Source organism: Bidens hawaiensis, unplaced genomic scaffold (assembly GCF_021521415.1).
Source record: "Bidens hawaiensis isolate Kalapana, Puna unplaced genomic scaffold, B.hawaiensis_p1.1 tig00002631_1, whole genome shotgun sequence".
Classification (NCBI taxonomy): Eukaryota; Viridiplantae; Streptophyta; class Magnoliopsida; order Asterales; family Asteraceae; genus Bidens; species Bidens hawaiensis.
In genome coordinates, this window is record NW_027491143.1 from 2,431,020 (window position 1) to 2,454,617 (window position 23,598).

Here is a 23,598-nt window from a genome sequence, read left to right on the forward strand (position 1 = left end):
TTAATTTTAATAAAACAAAATATCTTTTATGATATATAAGATTTTTTGTTGTTTTATTGTAAATCCAGTTATAAGATCTTTTATGATATATAACTTTTTATCTATTTTTGAAAGAAAGTGAAAAACCCAACAAAACTATGTGTTCAAAATGCAAACTAACCAAACTACAACAGGCGGCAAAAGACGTGGTCTGCTCACTGTCAGTTTATTCATTACATATAGGTCTAAGATGATTGGGTTTGGGCCTCATATAGTCACTCATGTGCTCATGTATATATAAAAGTTAGAAAAAAACTTTGGGCCCATTTGAGCTTTTTGGCCTCGTGCCTTTGCACGGGCTGCACAGGCCCGGTTCCAAGAACCCGGCCTGCTGAGGAGCATACAATCCGCCATAATTACCATAACCCGCATTCCCAGTCTCGTTATTATTAGTGACCAGTGGCGTGCTTTTACCATCTTTGTTGTTTCCACGTTGATTATCTACCGCTTGCCTGCACTGCAACTTACAACCGTCAAAGGGTTTATTCGGTTCCTCCAAAGCCTTCTTGCACCCGTCAACCGTTTTGTATATAAAAATAGCAAACCCTTTAAACTTTCCTGTTACATTGTCTAACCCCAACAGGCCTTCCTCGATTTGCCCAAACTTAGCGAAAAAAGACCGAGGCGCGTTTGGGTCCACGTGAGACAAAACGTTTGCAACGAAGATCTTTCGTCCGGCTGGATCTGGTGTGGCTGTTGTCTGGTTGTTACCGGGTGCACCTAGCTTGCCTACTGCAGCTAACTGATATGACGCCATGCGGCTTCCTATTTTCTTCTGTGTCTGTTTAAGAGATTTTTGTGCGCTTTTTCGGGTCTTGAAGAGGACAAATCCGTAGCCTTTGGCCTTCCCAGTGACCTTATCGGTAACGACTTTGCAGTCTTCGATTTCACCGTATTGTTTGAAGACGGAAGGTACTTGGTCTGATGTGGCGTCCCATCCGAGGCCAAAGACGAATATCTTACGGTGAGCGGGGTCCACCTCAGCGGTTTGAGTGAGACTGGCAATTATTGAACGGTCGTTCAGGGCTGCTTCTTTGAGAATTTCGATGATCTTTTCTTTTGGTAAGGGTTCAAGAAGCTTCCTAAGACTTTCTTTTTTAGAACTCTCATCATCTTCGTCTTCATCTTCCTCGTCGTCTTCCTCTTCTTGTTCGTCTTCTTCTTCTTCTTCTTTGATAGATTAGCTACCTATTGATATATATTAACATAACATTATCTGGTAATGCTAAAACGCAACGCTTAAATTTACTTAAACCTGTGAACTCACCAACCCTGTGTTGACACTTTTTAGTATGTTTATCTCAGGTAGCCGAGGCGGGCGAGCGGTATAGTACATGCATTCACTGAACTCTTATGTTTTTAAAACTCTTTTAGATTTTGTCATGATAACTGTTACTTTAATCGTCATGTGTGGCACGACTATTTACTTTTACAGTTTACGCTTCCGCAACTTTACTTAAGACTTGATGTCTTGGTTATTTTTAAAACTTTAATTGTGGTGTTTGATATAACTAATGATTCTGATCCTGTTAGTTCACACCCTCTGTCGGTAAAACTCCGTTAGTGAATTTTGAGGGTGTGACAGATTGGAATCAGAGCTATTGGTTATAGCGAACTAGAATTGCATTCATATTAGACTATAACCGCAACGACCCATTAGCTATGATTTTACGCACTGCATATATATATATATAATATTTAACTATTTGTTTTCTTTATCACTTTTCCTCATTCACTCATGCGCGCGTAAACCATACACGACCTATTCTGTAGGGATGCCAACACCATCATCATCATCCGACCCGGTATCCCAAGCCCCAGGAAAGGAACCGCAGCCTCCCAACCCATCACCACCTCGAGCAGGCCCAGCACTAGTAGCCCCTGCATCGAAGAGGCACTACCCATCTGGACTCGCGTACGAGAACAACGGTAACTGGAGTTGGTACTCAAGTTTGATCAAGCGGTTTGTTTACCGTGCGCAAGTTCCCTACTACCCCTCCCGGGCTGTCCTATGTCCTTCAACACACTACCAACCCTAACCCAACCAATAGAGCATGTTTTCGCAGCTTTCGCCTCATGTTTAGATTGTGAGGTTGACATCATTCACTCAATGAGAGTGAAGGTTACTGGGTTACTAGGGGATGGAGCGGAGGTAAGGAAGAGACTTTCATACCTGACTAAAGCTATGAAGGAAACTCAAGATGCTCATGTTCATCTAATGAAGCTAGTGCTCAAGATGCAATCAGAAATCTTAGACTTGCAGGAAGAAGTTAGAGATGCAAGAGGTCATGCAGCGGTAGCTCTAGCTTGTTGCGCGACACTAGAGGCACAAATTGCTCCGAACGCAGCAGAACCGGAGGAGGATCCTGAAGAAGATCCTGAGGAGGAACCTGAAGAAGACCCAGAGGAAGAGCCGAATGGGGAGGAGGCACAATCGGATGTGTCCTCAGACCACGACATCTCAGGATGATAACACCTAGATGGAGGGGTTGTCTCCATCCAACTTATATTTTCTATGATTTTAAGGATTGATTTTAAATACTGTCCACCAGCCAGCAGGGTCAAGTTTGCTGTTGGAACGCTGCAAGATTCATCCCCACCTGGTGGAATACTAATGTGCAGATACTCAGACTGGAATTGGCGAATGCCATGAACTGGGAAGAATTCAAAAACATGATGAAGGAAGAGTATTGTCCTAGAGAGGAGATCTCGATGCTAGAGTCATAATTTTGGGCCTTGAAGATGGTGGGGTCTGAAATCGAAGTCTACACCACCCGTTCTCACGAACTGGCAGTGATGTGCCCGCGGATGGTAGATCCGCCGAGTAAAAGAATTGAGATGTAAATCGATGGTTGGGTGCCCCAGATTCAAGGTATGGTGACGTCTTCCAAACCGGCCACTATACAGCAAGCGATTCGATTAGCCACAAGCTGACAGATCAAGCAGTGGACCAAGGTGTGTTACCCCCTAGAGGTTCCACCTCTAAAACCCTTAACAACTCGGGTAACGTCAACAACAACAACAACTCTGGGAATGGAAAGAGGAAGTTTGACAACGTGAGATCCTCATCATCGAACCATCCACAGCAACAACACCACTGTAAACCCGAACCCACTCGGAACTTCAATAATCAGAGTTCCGACAACAACAATGGTGGCGGATAGGGTTCGAGTAACTATGCTGGAAAGTACCCAAAGTGTAACAAGTGTAACTATCACCATACTGCCCATGCGACCGTATCAAATGTCTGCAATGCGGTAAATTGGGTCATCAGGCTAAGGACTGTAGAGGAGAACTCGCGGGAAAGGGCGCTCCTAAACAGCCTGCAACAACGAAATGGTGCTTTGAGTGTGGTCAGGAGGGTTATTTCAGGAAAGACTGTCCTAAACTGAAACAAAATGAGGGCAATGGAGGCAATAGCAGCAACGGGAACGGTAGTAAGGGTAGAGCCTTTGTCATTGGATCGGGCCAGGCCCGCAGCGATCCGAACGTGGTTACCGGTAAGTTTCCTGTAAACGACTGTTTTGCTTCTATTTTGTTTGACACTGGAGCTGATAGGAGTTTTGTGTTGAAATCCTTTAGTAAACTGTTAGACTTAACCCCGACACCGTTAGATGCTAAGTTTCATGTTGAATTAGCTGACGGTAAGTCTATAGAGACAACACATTTACTAGCGGGATGTAAGTTGAAACTGTCGGGTCATACCTTCGATATCGACCTCATACCCTTTACACTTGGTAGTTTCGAAGTTGTTGTCGGCATGGACTGGCTATCCGAGAATAGAGCTGAGATTATATGCCACGACAAGATAGTTCATATCACTACTCCTTCCGGCGAAATCATCTCAATACAGGGCGAGAAGAGCGGCATGACTACTAGCATCATCACCCTCATGAAGGCGCAGAAATATTTACGAAAGGGTTATCCGGCGATTTTAATTCATGTTATTGAGAAACCCGCGGAGGAGAAGCAAATCGATGACATACCGATTGTGCGAGATTTTCCCGAAGTCTTCCCAGAAGATTTGCCAGGACTCCCACCCATTCGACAAGTCGAGTTCCAAATCGACTTTGCCCCAGGTGCTGTCCACTCAGTTACAAGACTTGTTGGATAAAGGTTTCATCCGACCCAGCTCATCACCATGGGGGGCCCCTGTCCTATTTGTTCGAAATAAAGACGGGACTTTCCGCATGTACATCAACTACCGGGAGCTGAACAAGGTGACAGTCAAGAACTGTTATCCCCTACCCCGAATTGATGATCTTTTTGACCAGCTTCAAGGATCGAGTTACTACTCGAATATCGATCTGAGATCTGGTTACCATCAATTAAGAGTGCGCGAAGAAAACATTTCGAAGACCGCATTCAGAACTTGGTACGAGCACTATGAGTTTTCGTTTATGCCTTTTGGCTAACCAATGCACCAGCCATGTTCATGGACCTCATGAATAGAGTATGCAAGGCGTATCTCGACAAATTTGTTATTGTTTTTATTGACGATATCCTCGTCTACTCCAAGAAAAAAAGCGACCATGAAGAACACCTAAGGTTAATCCTGGAATTATTAAAGAAGGAACAATTGTACGCCAAGCTCTCTAAATGTGAATTTTGGCTTCGCGAGGTTCACTTCTTAGGACATGTGATCAATGAGAGTGGTATTCATGTTGATCTAGGCAAGGTAGAGGCCATCAAAAACTGGGAAGCACCTAAGACTCCAATTGAGGTGCGACAATTCCTAGGAATGGCTGGCTACTACCGACGTTTCATTGAGGGATTTTCAAAGATTAATCAACCCCTCACCGCACTGACACACAAGGGTACTGAATACAATTGGGGTGAAGCGCAGGAGTCTTCCTTCCAACTTTTGAAAACAAAACTCTGTAGCGCGTGTATCCTAGCCATACCCGAGGGGACAGAAAATTTTGCAGCACATCGTGATGCTTCGATACAGGGTCTCGACTGCGTGTTAATGCAACTTGATAAGGTTATAGCCTATGCCTCTCGACAACTACGGGTACACGAGAAGAACTATACGACCCATGACTTGGAACTCAGAGCTGTTGTGTTTGCCCTTAAGATATGAAAGCATTACTTGTACGGTACCAAGTTTACCATTTACACCGACCACAAGAGTCTCCAACATATCTACGATCAGAAGGAGTTGAACATGCGACAGCGTTGTTGGGTCGAACTACTTAAGGATTATGATTGTGCCATCAAATACCACCCGAGCAAGGCCAATGTGGTGGCTGATACTCTTAGCAGAAAGGAAACTCTTAAGCCTAGACGGGTGCGAGCATTACAACTCACGATTCATGCCAACTTACCTGATCAGATTCGTGATGCTCAACTCGAAGCTTTGAAAGACGAAAACATCCTATCAGAACTCATGCGGGGCATGGATAAGCAACTTGAAACCAAGTCGGACGGGGTCCGATATTTCAAAAACCGGATTTGGGTCCCTCGTTACGGAGACTTGAGAATCCGGTGATGGATGAGGCACACAAATCCCGATATTCCATTCACCCTGGCTCAGACAAAATTACCATGACCTGAAGATACTTTACTGGTGGCCGAACATGAAAGCCGACATTGCCACCTACGTGAGCAAATGTTTAACCTGTGCAAGATTCAAGGTGGAATATCAGAAACCATCTGGTCTGTTACAGCAACCGGAAATCCCAACGTGGAAATGGGAACACATTTCCATGGACTTCATCACAGGCTTACCCAAAACACCGACGGGATCGATACCATCTGGGTGATCGTTGACCGGTTCACTAAGTCTGCGCATTTCCTAGCGATCAACGAATCAGATAAAATGGAAAGACTGACTCGCATCTACATGAAAGAAGTAGTGGCTAAACACAGAGTGCCTGTCTCAATCATATCCGATCGAGATCCTCGTTTCACTTCGCACTTTTGGAAGTCACTATAGAGCGCGCTAGGCACCCGCCTCAATATGAGCACAGCATACCATCCCCAAACATATGGGCAAAGTGAACGCACCATTCAAACTTTGGAGGACATGTTGTGTGCATGCGTATTGGATTTCAGAAAGAGTTGAGAACCCCATTTGCCCCTGGTAGAGTTTTCGTATAATAACAATTACCACGCCAGTATTAAAGCAGCGCTGTTTGAAGCGTTGTACGGACGAAGGTTTCGATCGCCTCTTTGCAGGGCAGAAGTGGGTGATAGCCAAATCACTGGTCCCGAATTAGTACTTGAAACCTCAGAAAAGATTGTACAAATCCGGAATCGCATGGCAGCAGCACGGGATCGCCAAAAGAGCTACGCCGACAAGCGTCGAAAACCTCTGGAATTCCAAGTGGATGACAAGGTTTTACCGAAGGTCTCACCTTGGAAAGGTGTAGTTCGTTTTGGGAAGCGAAGCAAACTCAATCCATGATACGTTGGCCCATTTCGAATAACCGAACATATCGGCCCAGTAGCGTACTGATTAGATTTACCAGCAGAACTCAGTGGCATACACAATGTTTTTCATATATCGAACTTGAAGAAATGCCTTTCTGACGAAACACTCGCAGTTCTTTTGGGCGAATTGCAAGTTGACGAACAATTACGCTTCATCGAAGAACCAGTCGAAGTCATGGATTGGAAGACCAAAACACTCAAACACAGCAAGATTCCCATCGTTAAAGTTCGTTGGAACTCGAGACGTGGACCAGAGTTCACATGAGAACGCGAGGATCAAATGATGAAGAAGTATCCGCACCTTTTCAAAGGGTTGATCAAGCACCGAAAACCGCGAAAGCCGACAAATCATCAGAAAACACCGGAGGTATGAATTAAATTTCAGGACGAAATTTCTTTCAACAGAGGGATGATGTGACAAACTGAAAAATTTTTACCTTTCTCAGGCAGCCATCGTGACGTGACATAAATTTTCGGGATGAAAATTCTTTCAACATGGGAATGATGTGACACTCTTCAATTTAAGGTTCTCCGTTAATTCAAAATCAAGATCACACGAACTATGTCATTCAAGTTTACGCATTTCTCATTGCATTTAATTAGAGTTAAAATGACACAAGAAAATCATTACACAAGTAGTCTTTCAGAGTTTCACCGAATCACACACAAGTTGACTCAAACAGTTGGTGAAAAAACAATAAATATTATAAAATAGTACTTGGTATAATTACGTGTTATGTTTATATGTGTAAATTTGCGCTTGTATGTATAACATCATATTATGGATGTAATTAACTAATTTATGCTAGAATTAAACTAAACTAGAAGTTTAGGGTGTGATGTGTAACTTGTAATATAATTGATTAATATATAAACAACTTAATCAATAAACCCTAACCCTCCCTCTCCTCTCCCTCCCTCTTGCGAACGGCAGCCCCCCTGATCGGCCGAAACTCACACACACACACACATGCAATACTCCTACAAGCTTGTTTGAAGGTTTAAGGTATTAACTAGGTAACTAAACACTCTCTTAACCTATTCCATTGATTAGTTTTCATGATTACACATGATGATCATAAACCATAAATGTTAAATATATTGATTATTGATGAGTTAGGATTATATGCATGGTTATTTGTGCATAGATTAGTAGTTTGTTGAATTGTTGGTGAAAACTGATGCTGGACAGAATCATAATTGCATGTTAAAACGGCTGTAACTTGATGTTATTGATATGTTTTGTAGTGATTATTGATTCTATGATGTAGTAGGTCTAGTCTAGTTTCTAAGGAATCTGAGATTGTAATTTTTGGACGTGCGGAAATCAGCTTTTATTAATTTACAAATCTGTTGCGCAAGTCTGATTCGGGAAGCCTTCTTATAGGCTGTTTTGTTAATAGCATATCTCACAAACGACAAGACCAATTGAGTTTATTCCACTATTGGATGTTAATAAATTGAGTGTGGAATCTAAACCAACTGGCCTTGCATTAATTTGATTAACCTTGTAACAGGACTAGTCAAGAACTTTTTGTTGCGCATGATAACGATTGTTGTGTACCTACTGTGTTGTTTTGACTCTTGTGATAAAACCGCGTATGCTAAAAATATAATAAAAATATTTTAGAAACCTAACTCACGTGTTCTTCTGTGATAAATTTTGGTGATTTTATCTACATGTTATGGATAGTGAAATAGAGTAATCTTGATGTGTTAAATTCTGTCTCGGTAACTTAGCTGTTGAATGCTTGATTGAAATGTGAAAATGTGATTGTTTGCTCGATGTTTGAATTATGTTTGACCTAATTTCCCTTGTGTAGATGTTTTACTGATAATGTATTTGTAGTAACATTTAAATACCATACTTAATCACACCCGTAATTTATCACCAACGTGTTATCGAGTCGCACTTGTTTCACAAACGTAAAACGTACACATCTCATGCATAATTTTTATGTGTCGAGTCTAGAGACTCACTCGTGGTTCAAAACACTTAGAAATATCGTTTTTGTTTTAGAGCACTAGTGAGGATTTCTTTAACGCACTCTTTTCTCGGATTTTGATAACTTCGCAAACAGTGAGTTTCACGGCCTCTTTTACTCTTTAACGCTTTTATTATGGTGAGATAACATACTCTAACGCTTTAGATTTTGTTTATTCTTTATATATCACTTGTAAGGCTAAGTGGCAACAAACCAACTAAGTCCTTGTGAACAATCGAACTGGTTAATATTGGATAATAGCGAGTCAGTGTTGAATAGTACTACTGGGTTTGACAAACCCCACCCAACTCTAAGCTCGACTGTAGGCCGAGTGGGTGTAATTTTGGCTAACACATTACCATGGTCGTGGGTGACATAGTGGCAAGGCAATCGTATAAACAGTCAGCTTTGGTGTCGAACACTTAGTAATACATGCGTGATAGGTTAGCTACCTATTGATATATATTGGCATAACATTATCTGGTAGCGCTAAAACGCAACGCTTAAATTTACTTAAACATGTGAACTCACCAACCCTGTGTTGACACTTTTTAGTATGTTTATCTCATGTAGCCGAGGCGGGCGAGCAGTATAGGAAATGCATTCACTGAACTCTTATGTTTTTAAAACTTTTAAATTTTTTCATGATAATTGTTGTTTTAATCGTCCTGTGTGGCGCGACTATTTACTTTACAAGTTACGCTTCCGCAACTTTACTTAAGACTTGATGTCTTGGTTACTTTTAAAAATTTAATTGTGGTGTTTGATATAAATAATTATTCCGTTCTGTTAGTTCACACCCTCTGACGGTAAAACTCCGTTAGTGGATTTTGAGGGTGTGACAACAATAGTCGTTTGACAAAGATTATGAAGATAATCAAGTGCACATGCAACATTGATAAGAATATTTACTCTTTTAATAAGGTCTAGTCTTTGTGTACCTGTAATTGAATGCAACCAATCATTTAAACTCCCATTGGGAATGTACTCATACACCAAAGCTTTGAAATCATTCCCTTTAAATCAACACTTGAACATGAAGTTTTTATCTTCATCAAATTTTGGTGTCGAATACTCCGCCATGCATCACACTCCGCATCAAAGCTTCTATACGCTCCTTGAATTTGAAGATGTAAAACTTTGATTGCAACAAATACTAAATCATTATCAATGATTCCTTTATAAACAGAGCTAAAGCCACCACGACCAATTAAATTGGCCTAAGAGAATCCATTAGTAGCCCCGGCTAGTTGATTGTATGAAACTTTCAAGATATTTTCGCTCATCAATGGTTGAGACGGTTGGCTCTTGTTTTCTTCTTACGCCAAACATGCACTAAACATAATATGTTGAAAAGTGTTGATGCAAGCAAGATGCAAATCGAAAACACATGAAACCTCTTTTTATGTTTTCTTGCCTCCTTGCATTTGGGTAACCCAAGTTCAACCAAGTCACAAAGCTTAATATTCCCTGAAACCGAGAACGCACTTGCATTGGCAACCACTCCTAAAATTGGCACTTCACCATCAAAATCATTAAAAGATAGGCTCAAATATTCTAAGGAAAAACGTTCAAAGAATCGTGGTATTTGTCCTGATAAGTTATTACAAGAAAGATCGACTTCCGCCACTCCTCTAAGAGAACTTAAGATGGTGGTATCATGCCTTGAAACAAGATTCCATTTAGGTATAAGTTTGAAAGGCTAATGCAACCACCAAGGTTGGTAGGAATGCTACCTGATAATTTGTTATATGATAAATACAGATTACTCAAGATCTTGAGTTCTCCAACTTATGTTGGAAGTGAACCAGACAACATGTTCCGAAAAAGGTCTAATGCTACCGACAGAGATGGAAGTTGAAGGAGTTGTTTAGGTAGTTTTCCGCTAAGTTTATTGTCACTATGGTACAACTCTGATAGGTAATGACAATTCCCCATGCTTAATGGTATATGCCCTTTCAATTTGTTGGAACTGAAATCAAGATAACTCAACAATGATGGCCCAGTAAATTGGTTATCATATAAAGACACAATATTTAGCTTTTGAAGCATACCAATGGTTGAGGGGATTTGTCCAGTGAATCGGTTGTATCCTGGATCTAACACGGTTAAGCCAACTAGATTACCTATACTTAAGGGATATTTCCATATAACTGTTTCCTGATAATATCAAATAATTGAGGTTATAAGAAAGATTACCTATTGATTTTGGAAGCATTGCTTGAAAGTTGCAATTAAAAAGAGTTAACCTCATTAATTGGCTGCAGCTATTCAGGGAATCTATAAACTTCATTTCATCAACTTCTCCATGTCCATAAAGGTTGTTATTTCTGAGGGTTAATATCTTAAGATCTCTTAGTTTGGAAAAGTTGATTGTCAACTTCCCACTAAATTTGTTATCATTCATTTCAAGAAATTGTAATTCCTAACAGTTAGATATGGAGGACGGAAGAGGTCCAGTCAGTTGGTTATTCCTTAACTGAATGATGAGAAGATGAGGGAGCATTGCACCAATGGCTTGCGGAAGACTACCGGTAAGCTGATTGCCAGCTAAACCAAAGTGAGCTAGGAGTGAGGTTATAAATGGAACGAGGGATGGATCCATGTAGTTACACCCACCAGAGTAAAATCTTCTAAAGTTTTTCAATTTCCTAAGGCGTGTGGAATGCTCCCACCCAACGGATTTTCGTTCGTAGAGAAGATTTCCATTGATGTAATATTCCCAGGAAAGGGGGATTCTACCTGTTGGGTCAAGTTATTCTACAAAGGGTAATAAAAATAAGAAGTGTGAGAAGCCATAAATAATTGACATGTGTCAAGTGGGACCAAAAGAAAAAGGATATAGATGTAACTGTACACATTTTCTCTCTCCACATGCAAGACACATGTTAATACCCCCATCATTTTAGAACGTTTATAACTTTTTCGTATGATATTTTAAAAAACAATCATCATAATAACAAGCGTATTTTTATCTTTAATATGAGTATGATTTTTGTTATATAAAATTTAAAACAAAAATCACGTCATTGTGTCTTTTCGCACACCATTGTGTCTTTTCGCACGCAATTCTGTCTTTTTTCGTCATTGTGTCTTTTCGCACACCATTGTGTCTTTTCGCTTATCATTGTGTCTTTTTTTGTCATTGTGTTTTTTCGCACATCATTGTGTATTTTCGCACACAATTGTGTATTTTCGCTTATCATTGTGTCTTTTTTCGTCATTGTGTCTTTTCGCACACCATTGTGTCTTTTTTCGTCATTGTGTTTTTTCGTCATTGTGTCTTTCAACTCATCATTATGTTTTTTTAAATACTAATAGCACCGTTGTATAATAATAATATGTAAAAATAATGATAAAATAACAACAAATTATCTAATACATCAAACACAATGATTTATACATGTTAAACAATAACTTGAAACGTAAAACAAAATGCTGAATACGTATAACACAATGACCTAAAACTAAATCACAATGGTGAATACGTATAACACAATGACCTAAAACGTAAGACACAATGGTAAATATATATAACACAATGACTTGAAAAGTAAAACACAATGGAAACAACATATTACACAATGACTTGAACGTAATATACAATGAGCACAATACTATTTTTCTCAAATTAAATGAATTTGTCATATGTCAATCCGAATAAAAGACAATGAACGTATTACACAATGACTAAAAGTTAATGACGAACAAAACGACACAATAACGTAATCTTTGTTTTAATTTTTGTCTTTAATATGAGTACCAATTGAAAATATAATGATCAAAATCTATAATACAATTCATATGAAAACTCAATTAAAAGACACAATGAACAACAAAAAAAAAAACACAATTAGAAAACCCATTAATTTTTATTTTTATTTTTATACAACAATATGATACTCATATTAAATATAAGAAAACGCTTATTATTATGGTGAATTTTTTAAAAAAAATAATGTCGTATGAAAAAGTTATAGACATTTTAAAATGATGGGGAAATTGACATGTGTCTTGCATGTGTAGAGAGAAAGTCAACAAATGCGTGTTATTACATTCATGCACTTTTCATCAATTTTTATTTATTAATTAATCTCAGTCATTCAAATCTAAGATCAATGGACTGGATTTCTTCTCACCCTTCTCATTTTTATTGTCTTTTGTATTTTAACTTTACCCTCCACCTGTTAAGTTTTTATTATGTAATCTAAGTAGAGTTAGTTTTAAGAGGAAACTGATCTCTATTAGTATGCTTCTGACTAACATGTTGTGATGAGTCTCAAGTTTTTCAAGGTTAGAACAACCTGAAAAGTTAGTTGGAAGAAATCCAAGGAATTTGTCGTAGCTAAGATTGAGGATACGTAACCTGGAAAAACGTCCGAGTTCATGAGGGATGCTTCCTTCAATGCTGTTGTTAAAGAGCCAAAACTCACGAAGGAAGCTGAGGTTCCCTACATGAGGAGACAATGAGCCTTTCAGGCCTCGTGGGAACAGCAGTACATGACTCACTCTTCTGTGTCACTTCCCGCATGAAGCACCAGTCCAATCACAAAAATGGGAAGAGGCGTTCCACGAGCTTAGAGCTCCATATGGATCTTGTGTAATCATCTTCTTAAATGACAGTAAAGCCATGTGATCGGTCTCGTTTCCACCAAAGGAAGCCGATATGGTGACAATAGTAAAAAGTATGATAAGCCAAGAATAGAGGAAAGTAATATGAAAGGAAGATGGTAAGCAAATTATCGGGTGTTTTAGAGTTCATTTTTGGAACTACACTTATGATCACAGTTAGCATACAAGTTAGCCTTTTTATCCTCAGTTATGTACAATGTAAATGCTAGAAAGTGAAGCAACAACTATCCACATTATTTTGTCCGTCCGTTCAAACCAAAAGTCTTATATTGACATGTAATTTGGAATGATTCTAACAAACATGTTTTATATCAACGTGTAATTTGCTATGATTCCGTCAAAGTATCATTGTATAAACGTGTAATAGAAATATTTTCCGTTTTGGATTTCCACTTTGGTTAAATTTAATGTTTATAATTGTATGAAGAAAGGTGTTTATCACCATAAAGAAACACATACTTCCACATTACACCGAACACATTGAATCGTCTCACCCTTATAACTGAAATCTATTTCTAACTATTGGTAAACCGAGAGTGGAAAGCTTAGTTATATTAGAGATGAGCAAATTCGGTACTGGTACCGGTACCGGTACCGGTATCGATTTAGTACCGTCGGTTCCGAATCGGTACCAAAGTGTTGAGTTAGGTACTGTTGTTATGTCGGCTGAACACCGTTCCACTATGTTTGAACTCCCAACACAAGTTGGAAACCATGACTGGCCATCGTGTTTTTACCCACTGGGAACCACTACTCAACCCAAACGGCTGACGCTGAGCTGTTGAAGACACCATCCAGACTCGAGGCACACGCCATCGGCGGGTTCGGCCAGACCATATTATGAGCTTAACTTATGAAGAGGTATGTACCCGCCTCAACAGCGAGCGAGGCGGGTCAACCCACAAGATATAGACAAGAGTCTTGAAATCAAAGACATTACGAAGGCACAAAGCCAAAACCTGTGCGCATGGCGCATATCACATATGCTCAGGCATCATATGCCCAGGCACCGCACATGCTCAGGCATCATATGCCCAGGCACCACACATGCTCAGGCATCATATGCCCAGGCACCACAGATGCTCAGGCATCACATATGCTCACGCATATCACATATGCGCGTGGCGCATCCGCGCGTGGCGCATATCACATGCTCGTGCATATCACATCTGCGCATGAAACATCTGCGCGTGAGAACAAAGAGAAGACCTCGCGCATCCTCAGGATAGACGCGCATCACACATGCACATAATTAACCTCATCCTTATCCAAATCAGGATTAGGGCAACCTTGATTGTGCACGTCAGACAACCTTCCAGAAGGTATCTTTTTTAAGGAATAAGAATATGCTGATGTTGACAGCTGCCAAATGAAAGGTGGACAACTCAGCATAACACATGTGCTACCACGTGATTGCAACCAATGAGAAAGCACCAGGTGTCCCAGAGGACACGTGGAGCCGAGCAATTGGAGGAGGCCAACAAGGCTGAGCCCAATCAGTGGAAACCCTAGCACTATAAATACAGCATCAACTCCACAAGGAAAGATCATCCAACAACACACAGTTACAGCCAGGATCATAACACATTCATTCACATTCAAGCATGTTCAATTACATTCACTCACAGACAGTTACAATCAGTAACACTCTCAATCACAGAAATTTACAGAGTATTCAGCTATTAAGCAATACTCTCCAGATTTCTCTACTCTCACATTATTATCTTCTCCTACAGATACTTATTCTCACACCGGAGGGTTACCCCAAAAAGGACCCCTCTGTCCCTTTCTGAGGGGTAAGTTGACGGTGCTGTTCGTTTTGTAGGTGGAAAGATCCAGATCCAAGAAAACCATCGGTGAAATAGTATAATCACACCCGAGGAAAGTAGATCGTCTGCCAGTGAGTCGATCCACGCTTCTTCATTGGCGCCATCCACTGTTACAAATGGCAATCAGACCTCATCAGATCTATATATAAAAACAAAAAATCACCATGGTTTCTAGCGTTCATAACGTTGATCAAGTTCTGGAGGATATTGAACGTGAGGATGTTAATGAGGGACAACAGTTTCTGAGGGTGCCGCGTGATTCTACGCGCACCACCAGTAACCGTCCCTTCAGCACAACTCCTCACGGCCAGACTGAAACTCCTCCAGACGATCTCACGTTACAAAATCTTGCCGGCGCGAAACAAAAAGGACCAATGGGTCCAGAAGATGAAACAAATGATCCTAAGGAATGGCTCATAAACGAGCAGCGGCGTCTAATGGACAAGTATAATGAGATGGTCAAACAGAAAAAGCTAGCCGACTTAACACAAAGGCAAGCGCTTGATAAGCAAACTGTTCATGGGAAAAAAGGCCGCGCGCGCCGGAAGAAGGACATTCTGTTCACACTGCACACACTGAGTTCAGTGATGAAGAAGTGCACAGCATGAGGAAGACGCGAGATACTCATGCAGGAGGCTCACAGCTCCGCGCGCCTGTGAACGTGGCGCCTGGAGCCAGAGCCGATCTGGATCTGCACATGCCGTATAGCCCACCAGTTAGAGGGCAAGTGGACGTAACCACACCGTATAGACCAGCCATCTTGGTGAAACATTCAAAGTTCACTGCGCGCATCGCGCAGGCTCCCATCCAGCACAAAACCAAGATGCTAAGTGGTTTGGGCAAATATGACGGCACAACAGATCCAGACGATTTCTTGCAAGGTTTTTACAACACGGGAAACCTAGAGAGCTGGACGATGCCAACATGGTGTCATATGTTTGCTCGCTGCCTCACGGGCGCGGCGCGGGTCTGGTTCGAGAGCTTGCCGACTGGGCAAATTGATGGGTTCGAGGAACTTTTAGAAAAGTTCCAAGCCCACTTCGTGCAGCAGCGCAGACACACGCGCGATCCTGATGACATCATGCACTGCGTGCGCAGGAATGATGAAACGATTGAAGACTACATCACTCGTTTCAATCAGGAGTCTCTGGCAATCGGAGGTATAACCGAGCAACTCCTGCGCGTGGCCTTTATACAAGGCGCGCGCAGTGATCAACTCCGCCGAGCTCTCGTAAGTCGAGATGGCATGCCCACCACGTGGGCCAAGTTAATGGAAGCATCGCGAGTTTTCGCGAGGAATGAAAAACAAATTGCCCAAGATAGGGCAAGAGAAAGAGCGCATCAAGCTGAGCCACCGCGCAGCAAAGAAAAGCGGGGCAAGCAGAACTCTGTATGGTCCAGGTTGCAACCAACCAGTTTTTCTTCCGCAGAAAAACAGGCGCAACCAAGCTCACCCCAGCCCCAAAAAGATGTTCGTAATCGCGGGGAGGGTGACAGGAGGGAGGGCGGCAGAGATCCTAGCAGACCTCTGCCAAGAATATGGACTCCCCTCACTAAAACGCCTTCACAGGTGTTAAGCACTGAGAATGTCCAGTTCAAAAGCCCCAAGCCACTACACTACAAGGGACCATCAGATAGTGGCAAGTACTGTGAGTTTCACAAATCCACTGGACACAACACCGATGCATGCCATCATTTGAAGGATGCAATTGAGAAGGATGTGAAATCAGGCAAGCTGGCTCACCTGGTAAAAAACTCAAGACCAGAAAATGAACAACCAGAAGGAGCCTCTGCCAGCAAAAAGTACAGAAGAATCTGTGTAGCTGAGGGAGGAAGGCAAGGGCAAACATCAAGAAAAAGAAGAGCGCAAATCCAAGGAGATTGGCGCGAGCAACAAGTCATCTTCCCAAAAATCAGGGGAGGCCCTTCCATCAGCAGTCCTCTTGTTATCACTACACACATTGCTCATTACGAAGTGTCAAAAGTCCTGGTGGACACTGGCAGTGAATCAGACATAATGTATGAGCAATGTTTCAGGAAGCTGGATCCGGCAGACCAAGCAAGGCTTGAAATTGTGAATGCACCAATCTCTGGTGTTTCCAATGAAATCATTCATCCCCTAGGTCAAATACAATTTGAACTAACCATGGGGGATGAGAAACACAAGCGAGCCGAAGTTGTCAACTTCTTGGTCTTGCCCACCACTTCTTGCCACAATATGATCTTGGGTAGGGGAACGATTGCCCAATTTAACGCCATACCGTCGCCAGAGCACGGCCCGTTGGGGTTCCCAACACCAACAGGTGTAACCTTTGTATACCGAGATCATTTGTGCGCAGTGACAAGTACTCCGAGGGAGGGGAGAATGAAAATTCCAATGGCAGAAAATGCGCCAGAGGAATGGATTCTCAACCCGAAATTCCCGGAGCAAAAAATCACAATTGGCGCTACGATATCAGACGACACAAGGGTGAGAATGAAAAGATTGCTCACAGCAAATATGTCGGTCTTCGCGTGGCAACACTCTGATATGACTGGGGTTCCGCGAGACCTGGCACAACACGCCCTCAACACGTTCAAGTCTGTAGAGCCAATTGCTCAAAAGAAGAGAGTCATGGGGGATGAGAAAGCGAGGGCCATGAATGAGCAGGTTGAGGATCTATTGCTCGCAAACATCATCCGCCCGATACGATACCAGACATGGGTAGCCAATCCTGTGATGGTAAAGAAAAGTAACGGGTCGTGGAGGATGTGCATTGACTTCAAGGACCTCAACAAAGCGTGCCCAAAAGATTGTTACCCTCTCCCAAACATTGACGCAAAGGTGGACTCCGTGGCGCCATTCAAGCTCAAATGTTTCCTGGATGCCTACAAAGGCTATCACCAGATTCAAATGGCACCACAAGATGAGGACAAGACCGCATTTAGAACCGACAAGGGTGTTTTTTGCTACACAAAAATGCCCTTTGGTTTGAAGAATGCGGGCGCCACCTATCAAAGACTTATGGATGCCGTTTTTAGCGAGCAAATCGGAAGAAACCTAGAAGTCTATGTGGATGATTTGGTGATCAAGAGCAGGGAGGAAAAGCAAATGCTCAAAGACATCGAAGAAACCCTTGGGCGCCTAAAGGAAGTTAACATGAAGCTCAATCCGAGCAAATGTACTTTCGGCGTACTAGAGGGAAAATTTCTAGGTGTAATGGTCACCAAGGATGGTTTCAAGGTGAACCCTGAGAAGGTGGAGGCCATCCTTGACATGCCCTCGCCATCCACCATGAAAGAAGTTCAGAAGCTGAATGGTAGATTGGTTTCAATCAACAGGTTCCTAGCGAACCATGCAACCAAATCTACCCCATTTGTCAATACATTGAGAAACTGCTTAAACAAAAGCCAGTTCAAATGGACTCCTGAGGCCGAGCAAGCTTTCAGTGAGATTAAAGAATGTTTGATAAATCTGCCCGCGCTCACAGCTCCTCTTCCTGGTGAAACTTTGACATTATACCTATCAGCAGGAGAGCGCGCCATCGGCGCAGTATTATTGGTGGATCGCAAGGGAATCCAAACGCCAATATACTATATGAGTCGGGTGCTGACAGATCCTGAGACGCGCTACTCCATCATGGAAAAGTTAGTTTTGTCACTAACACACGCGTCGCGCAAACTTCATAGATATTTCAATGGTCATCCCATTGAAGTTCTGACTGGTTACAACATCCAGCAAGTCTTGCGGCGCCCTGCGCTCTCAGGAAGGCTGACGAAGTGGGCGCTGGAATTAGGAGAGCACACGATCTCCTATAAGCCCCGTCCAGCAATAAAGGGACAAGTCTTGGCTGATTTCATTGCAGAAGTCCCCGAAGGAAGAATTGAAGAGGCTCAGCGCGAGGTAGACCCTCCACGAGCCAATGATGAAGAAAATGTTTGGAGATTGTTCACTGACGGAGCTTCAAACAATGAAGGGTCCGGCGCAGGCCTCAAACTGGTGGATCCAGATAATCATGAATATACTTACGCCATCAGGTTGGACTTCAAGAGCACCAACAATGAGGCTGAGTATGAAGCCCTGCTGGCTGGCCTGCGCATCGCGCAAAAATTCGGAGTTAAAAAGCTAGAGGCCCATGTTGATTCTTACTTGGTAGCAGCACAGGTCAATGGCCTTTATGATGCCAAGGAGAACACCATGCCTCTATACCTAGAGCAGGCGAAAAAGCTCATCGAGCAATTCGACAGCTTCAGAATCATTCATATTCCGCGCAGTAAAAACAAATCTGCAGACGTGCTGAGTAAGATGGCATCAACCAGTTTTGATCACTTTGGCAAAGATGTCAGGGTAGAAGTAATGAGCAACCCGTCGGTGGTAGCGAAGTCTGTCCTGGTAACCCATACAACCCTTTCATCATGGATAACTCCAATAATGGAATTCTTGAAGGAGGGAAAGGTACCAGATGATCGCGCACAAGAAAGGAAGATAAGACACAAGGCGCAGAACTATGAACTGCTTGACGGTACATTGTATCGACGCTCTTATCTTGGGCCGCTCATGAAATGCCTAGATGCTGAGGAAGCAAGCTATGTGATCAGAGAGATACACGAAGGAATCTGTGGAATTCATGCTGGCCCGCGCATGGTGGTTGCCAAGGCAATGAGCGCAGGCTATTATTGGCCAGGCATGTACTTGGACGCTCTAAAGGAGATCCAAAAATGCAAAGCATGTCAGAGCTATGCGCCAAACACCATGCGGCCAAAGAACAACTTGATTCCAGTAACCTCAGCATGGCCTTTCCACAAATGGGCAATCGACATTGTGGGTCCCCTACCGCAAGCGCCTGGGCGAGTAAAATTTTTTGTAGTGGCAATAGACTATTTCACAAAATGGGTTGAAGCCAAGCCACTAGCAAAAATCACAGCCGAAGTGATGAAGCAGTTTATCTAGAGCCACATCATATGCCGTTTTGGTTTGCCCATGGAAATTGTGAGCGATAATGGCAAGCAATTCACTGACAAGAAGATATCCAGCTGGCTCAAGGAATTGCGCATCAACCAAATTTTCACTTCAGTTTATCACCCTCAGGGGAATGGACAAGTGGAACGCGCGAACCAAAGTTTGTTAAACGGGCTGAAGAAAAGGTTGGAGGGAGAATCCCATTCTTGGGTCGAAGAGCTACCTAATGTCCTGTGGGCACACAGGACATTAAGCAAAACCAGCAATGGCGAATCCCCGTTCAGCCTAACCTATGGAACAGAGGCAATGATTCCAGCAGAAATTGGATGCCCATCCCATAGAGTGCTCATGATGAACAAAATTGATAACGAGCGCGAAAGGAGGTTGGATCTCAACTTACTTGAAGGGCGCAGAGAGGCGGCTATCATCAGTGAAGCCAAGTACAAGAGAAAGCTGGAAAAATATTACAACCAGCGCGTGAAAGAATGCCACTTCAAGAAAAATGATTTTGTCCTTCGAAACAATGAAGCTAGCCGCGCGATACCCCCGGGAAAAATGTCACCCAATTGGGAGGGACCGTATCAAATCTCAGAAGAATTGGGGAAAGGCGCATATGCTTTAAAAGATTTGAATGGAAAGAAGATCCCGCGCGCATGGAACGCGTCACAGCTTAGAAAATGTTTCATGTAAAAATGTCAAGTTTGTAATCAAGGCTTTTTAAGCCAGAATGAATAATGATACGCGCTATCTTTTCTTAATGTGGATTCTATTACCTTTTGCATACATGTTTCACACTTCCCTTTATTAGTTTTGAGCAATATGACAACATTGTATTGACATCAAAACGAAATAAAAACGAAGTAAAACATACATGCGCGAGCTTCAAGCTCAAACGCGTTAACGAGTCTTAACTCTAAAGCGTCAGGGCCTTAGCCCAATTCTACTACCTTTTGCATACATGTTTCACACTTCCCTTTATTAATTTTGAGCAATATGACAACACTATATTGACATCAAAACAAAATAAAACGAAGTAAAACATACATGCGCAAACGCGTTAAAGAGTCTTAACTCTAAAACGTCAGGGCCTTAGCCCAATAATGTGAGCCTTAGCTCAAACAACTCACAACATCCATCCTACATGCTGCGCAGCCTGACCATAAAATATCTAAACACAACTAAGGCAAAGCAAATGCCAAAACATAGTTGTTAAGGTCTCAGGTCGAGGTCGCGAATAAAATTGTAATGGATATCTGAGTAACACATTGACGCGTAAGGCTAAAAAAAATCATAATTCCATAAACGCGCGATAACGTCGCGCAAAAGAGGAGTAATGAAAGCGCCAAGACACGTGTCAACATAATCAAGATATGGCAAAATCACTTACAATATGACAAGGAATAAGTATAATAAATTCCTTACAACCTTGTTCTTATTCCAACGCGCAAGCATATCTTATATTCAACAAGCAAACATGCGATATAAAGAGATGAATGGGAATGCGCAAGATGCGAAGAAGGGAAAAACAAAATTTCATTCCATTGAAATTTACAAGTTTACAAGCTGAGATACGAACTACAAATAAAAAAAAACATGAAGGGCTTCTCAAGTCTCCACGTTGACATCAGCCTCTTCATCATCCTCATCATCGCCCTCGGCATCTGGCGCAGCCTGCTCCTCGTCGTCTCCAAACTGACCATAGTCAAGTTCTTCATCTTGAATGGAGTCTTCTACCACGACAGTGTCAGGAGCGGATCCTTTGGCCACGCCAGAGCCGCTAGCAGCGCCAGCATTCGCCGCGCCATCATCGCCGCCGCCAGCCCCCTCGCACTCGTCAAGTAATTTCTTTAGCGCGACGAGATCGGGCTGGTCAGCAAGCGCGGATATCTGCAAATAATAAGCAAAAATATGAGTACAAAAAGACTTAGAAAATAAGTCAGGGTAATCTCATTAAAGTTAAAATACCTGCGCAAGGATGGGAATGGGAGTATTCATGTACTTCTCCCCCATCGCGGCCATGTCCGCGCAGGCAACGGAGCTCTGATAAGGGTACTCGGATGGTTCTTCTTCAGCATGCCATATTCATAGCCATCCGTAAACCCTTCAGCTCGCCCCACCAAGCGCGCGGCAGCGTTGCAGTCCATCACAAGGGCCTGAAACTCGTCTGAATATTTCATCGCGAAAGCGCAACGAGTCATGCCCTGTTAGATGAGCCAGTGGCGATCCTGCGCGAGGCCAGCAACAGACGTCTCGAGGGAAGGAACCTGAGAGTTTAATAACTCAACAGTTTCCTTAGTCTTTTTCAGCTCCTCTTTGTCAGACGCTGCTGCCGCCAAGATTTCTTCTTTCTCCGCCCGCGCAGCATCAAGTGCTTCCTGGCTAGACGCTGCCGTCGCCTGGGCTTCATCTTTATCGGCCTGCGCGGCCGCCAGCTCCCTCTTCAGGCGCGCAACCTCACTCTCCAGTGATGATTTTTCAGTGATAGACTGGACAAGAGCTTGGTCACGCGCCTCCGCCTCTAACTCCAAGTCGCGCGCCCTGCGCGCGAACTTGGCCGCGTCCGCCTCCGCCGCCTGCAGCTTCTCCCGCGCCGCCTGAAGCTCATGCCCGCGCTTCACGAAGGCGCTGTTGGCACTGGCTCTGTTCTCACTGAGCTCGGCTTGGAGCTTTTCAGCTCTCTCGCGAGCATCAGAAAGATGCCAAGCAGACACCTTAGCCTCTTGCTTGGCTTCCGCAAGAGCATCACGTACTTTAACGTAATCAGAGCGAAGCTCTTGGGAGGCAGCAATGAAGGCCGACCCAGCAAACATATGATCATTGAGCAGGTCGTCGCGAACGCGGTCCTCCTGGAACCTCCTTTCAGATGGAGGCACAGCATGAGCCCAGAATTCCGCACACACACCCATGGATTGAAAGGTGCTGTCTTCAATTATATTCCATCTCGGGCGATAAGTGTGATCGGCTTCCTGCAAAAACAAAGAAATTGTCTAAGTCATCAAAACATTAAGATGGAAGTCCGCGCAGCGGAGCAAAAAAAAACCTATACCTGCGGGGATGAAGCAGAAAAGTCAGCGCCATCCCCACGAGAAGGCTCCGCCGCGAAACCTCGTGGCGCTGCAGGGCTGGCGCGGGCGCCTTCGGAGTCTTCAGCATGAACCTCCTCATCCTCCTCTGAAATAGGCCTCTTCTCCTGCGACCTAGAATCAAAATCGGTCTCGCGAGGAGGGCTGTGCGCAGGAGGAGGTGAGGGAGATTCATCGCTTGCAGGAGCAGGAGCAGAGCCAACGGCGCTGGCGCTGGCGCCAGGAGTGCTGCCAGAAGCTTGTACACCAGCTACGGCTTCTATTAAAAAATCAACAACAAATGGTTACTGACTTGATCTAAAAGAAAGTCAGAAAATAAGAGCGCAATACGTACCTTGGCGCAACTCCGTTCGCGAAGCAAACATCGCCATGAAGTCCATTCTACCCTTCTTTGAGGGTAAAACAGGGGACTCCGAAGCGACCTCCGGCGCAGCCTCGGCATCTTGTTGCGCTGTCGCCGGCTCTACAAACATTTGAGCAAGACAAGATTCATTAGTAATTCTATAAGAATCGCGCTCATAGAACCATAAAAGATAAGCAAAGGATAAGCAAAGTATACCTGTCGAGGGCGCAATGCCACTTCCCTTTTCCGTAGCGCGAAGGGAGGAGGTAGCTCCACCATACCTCAAGTGGACAGGAGGTCTGCCCACTTTTTG

General features: G+C 43.1%; 1 protein-coding gene across 1 annotated transcript; it reads right to left on the reverse strand.

Annotated features, from left to right (window-relative positions):
• Window positions 1–283: 283 nt before the first annotated feature.
• LOC143620632 (RNA-binding protein P-like) lies at window positions 284–1,213 on the reverse strand (the record flags this gene model as incomplete). Its single annotated transcript, XM_077092279.1, has 1 exon — window positions 284–1,213. A coding segment is annotated over one exon (930 nt), but the record flags the coding sequence as incomplete, so codon positions are not given.
• Between the last annotated feature and the right edge of the window lie 22,385 nt (window positions 1,214–23,598).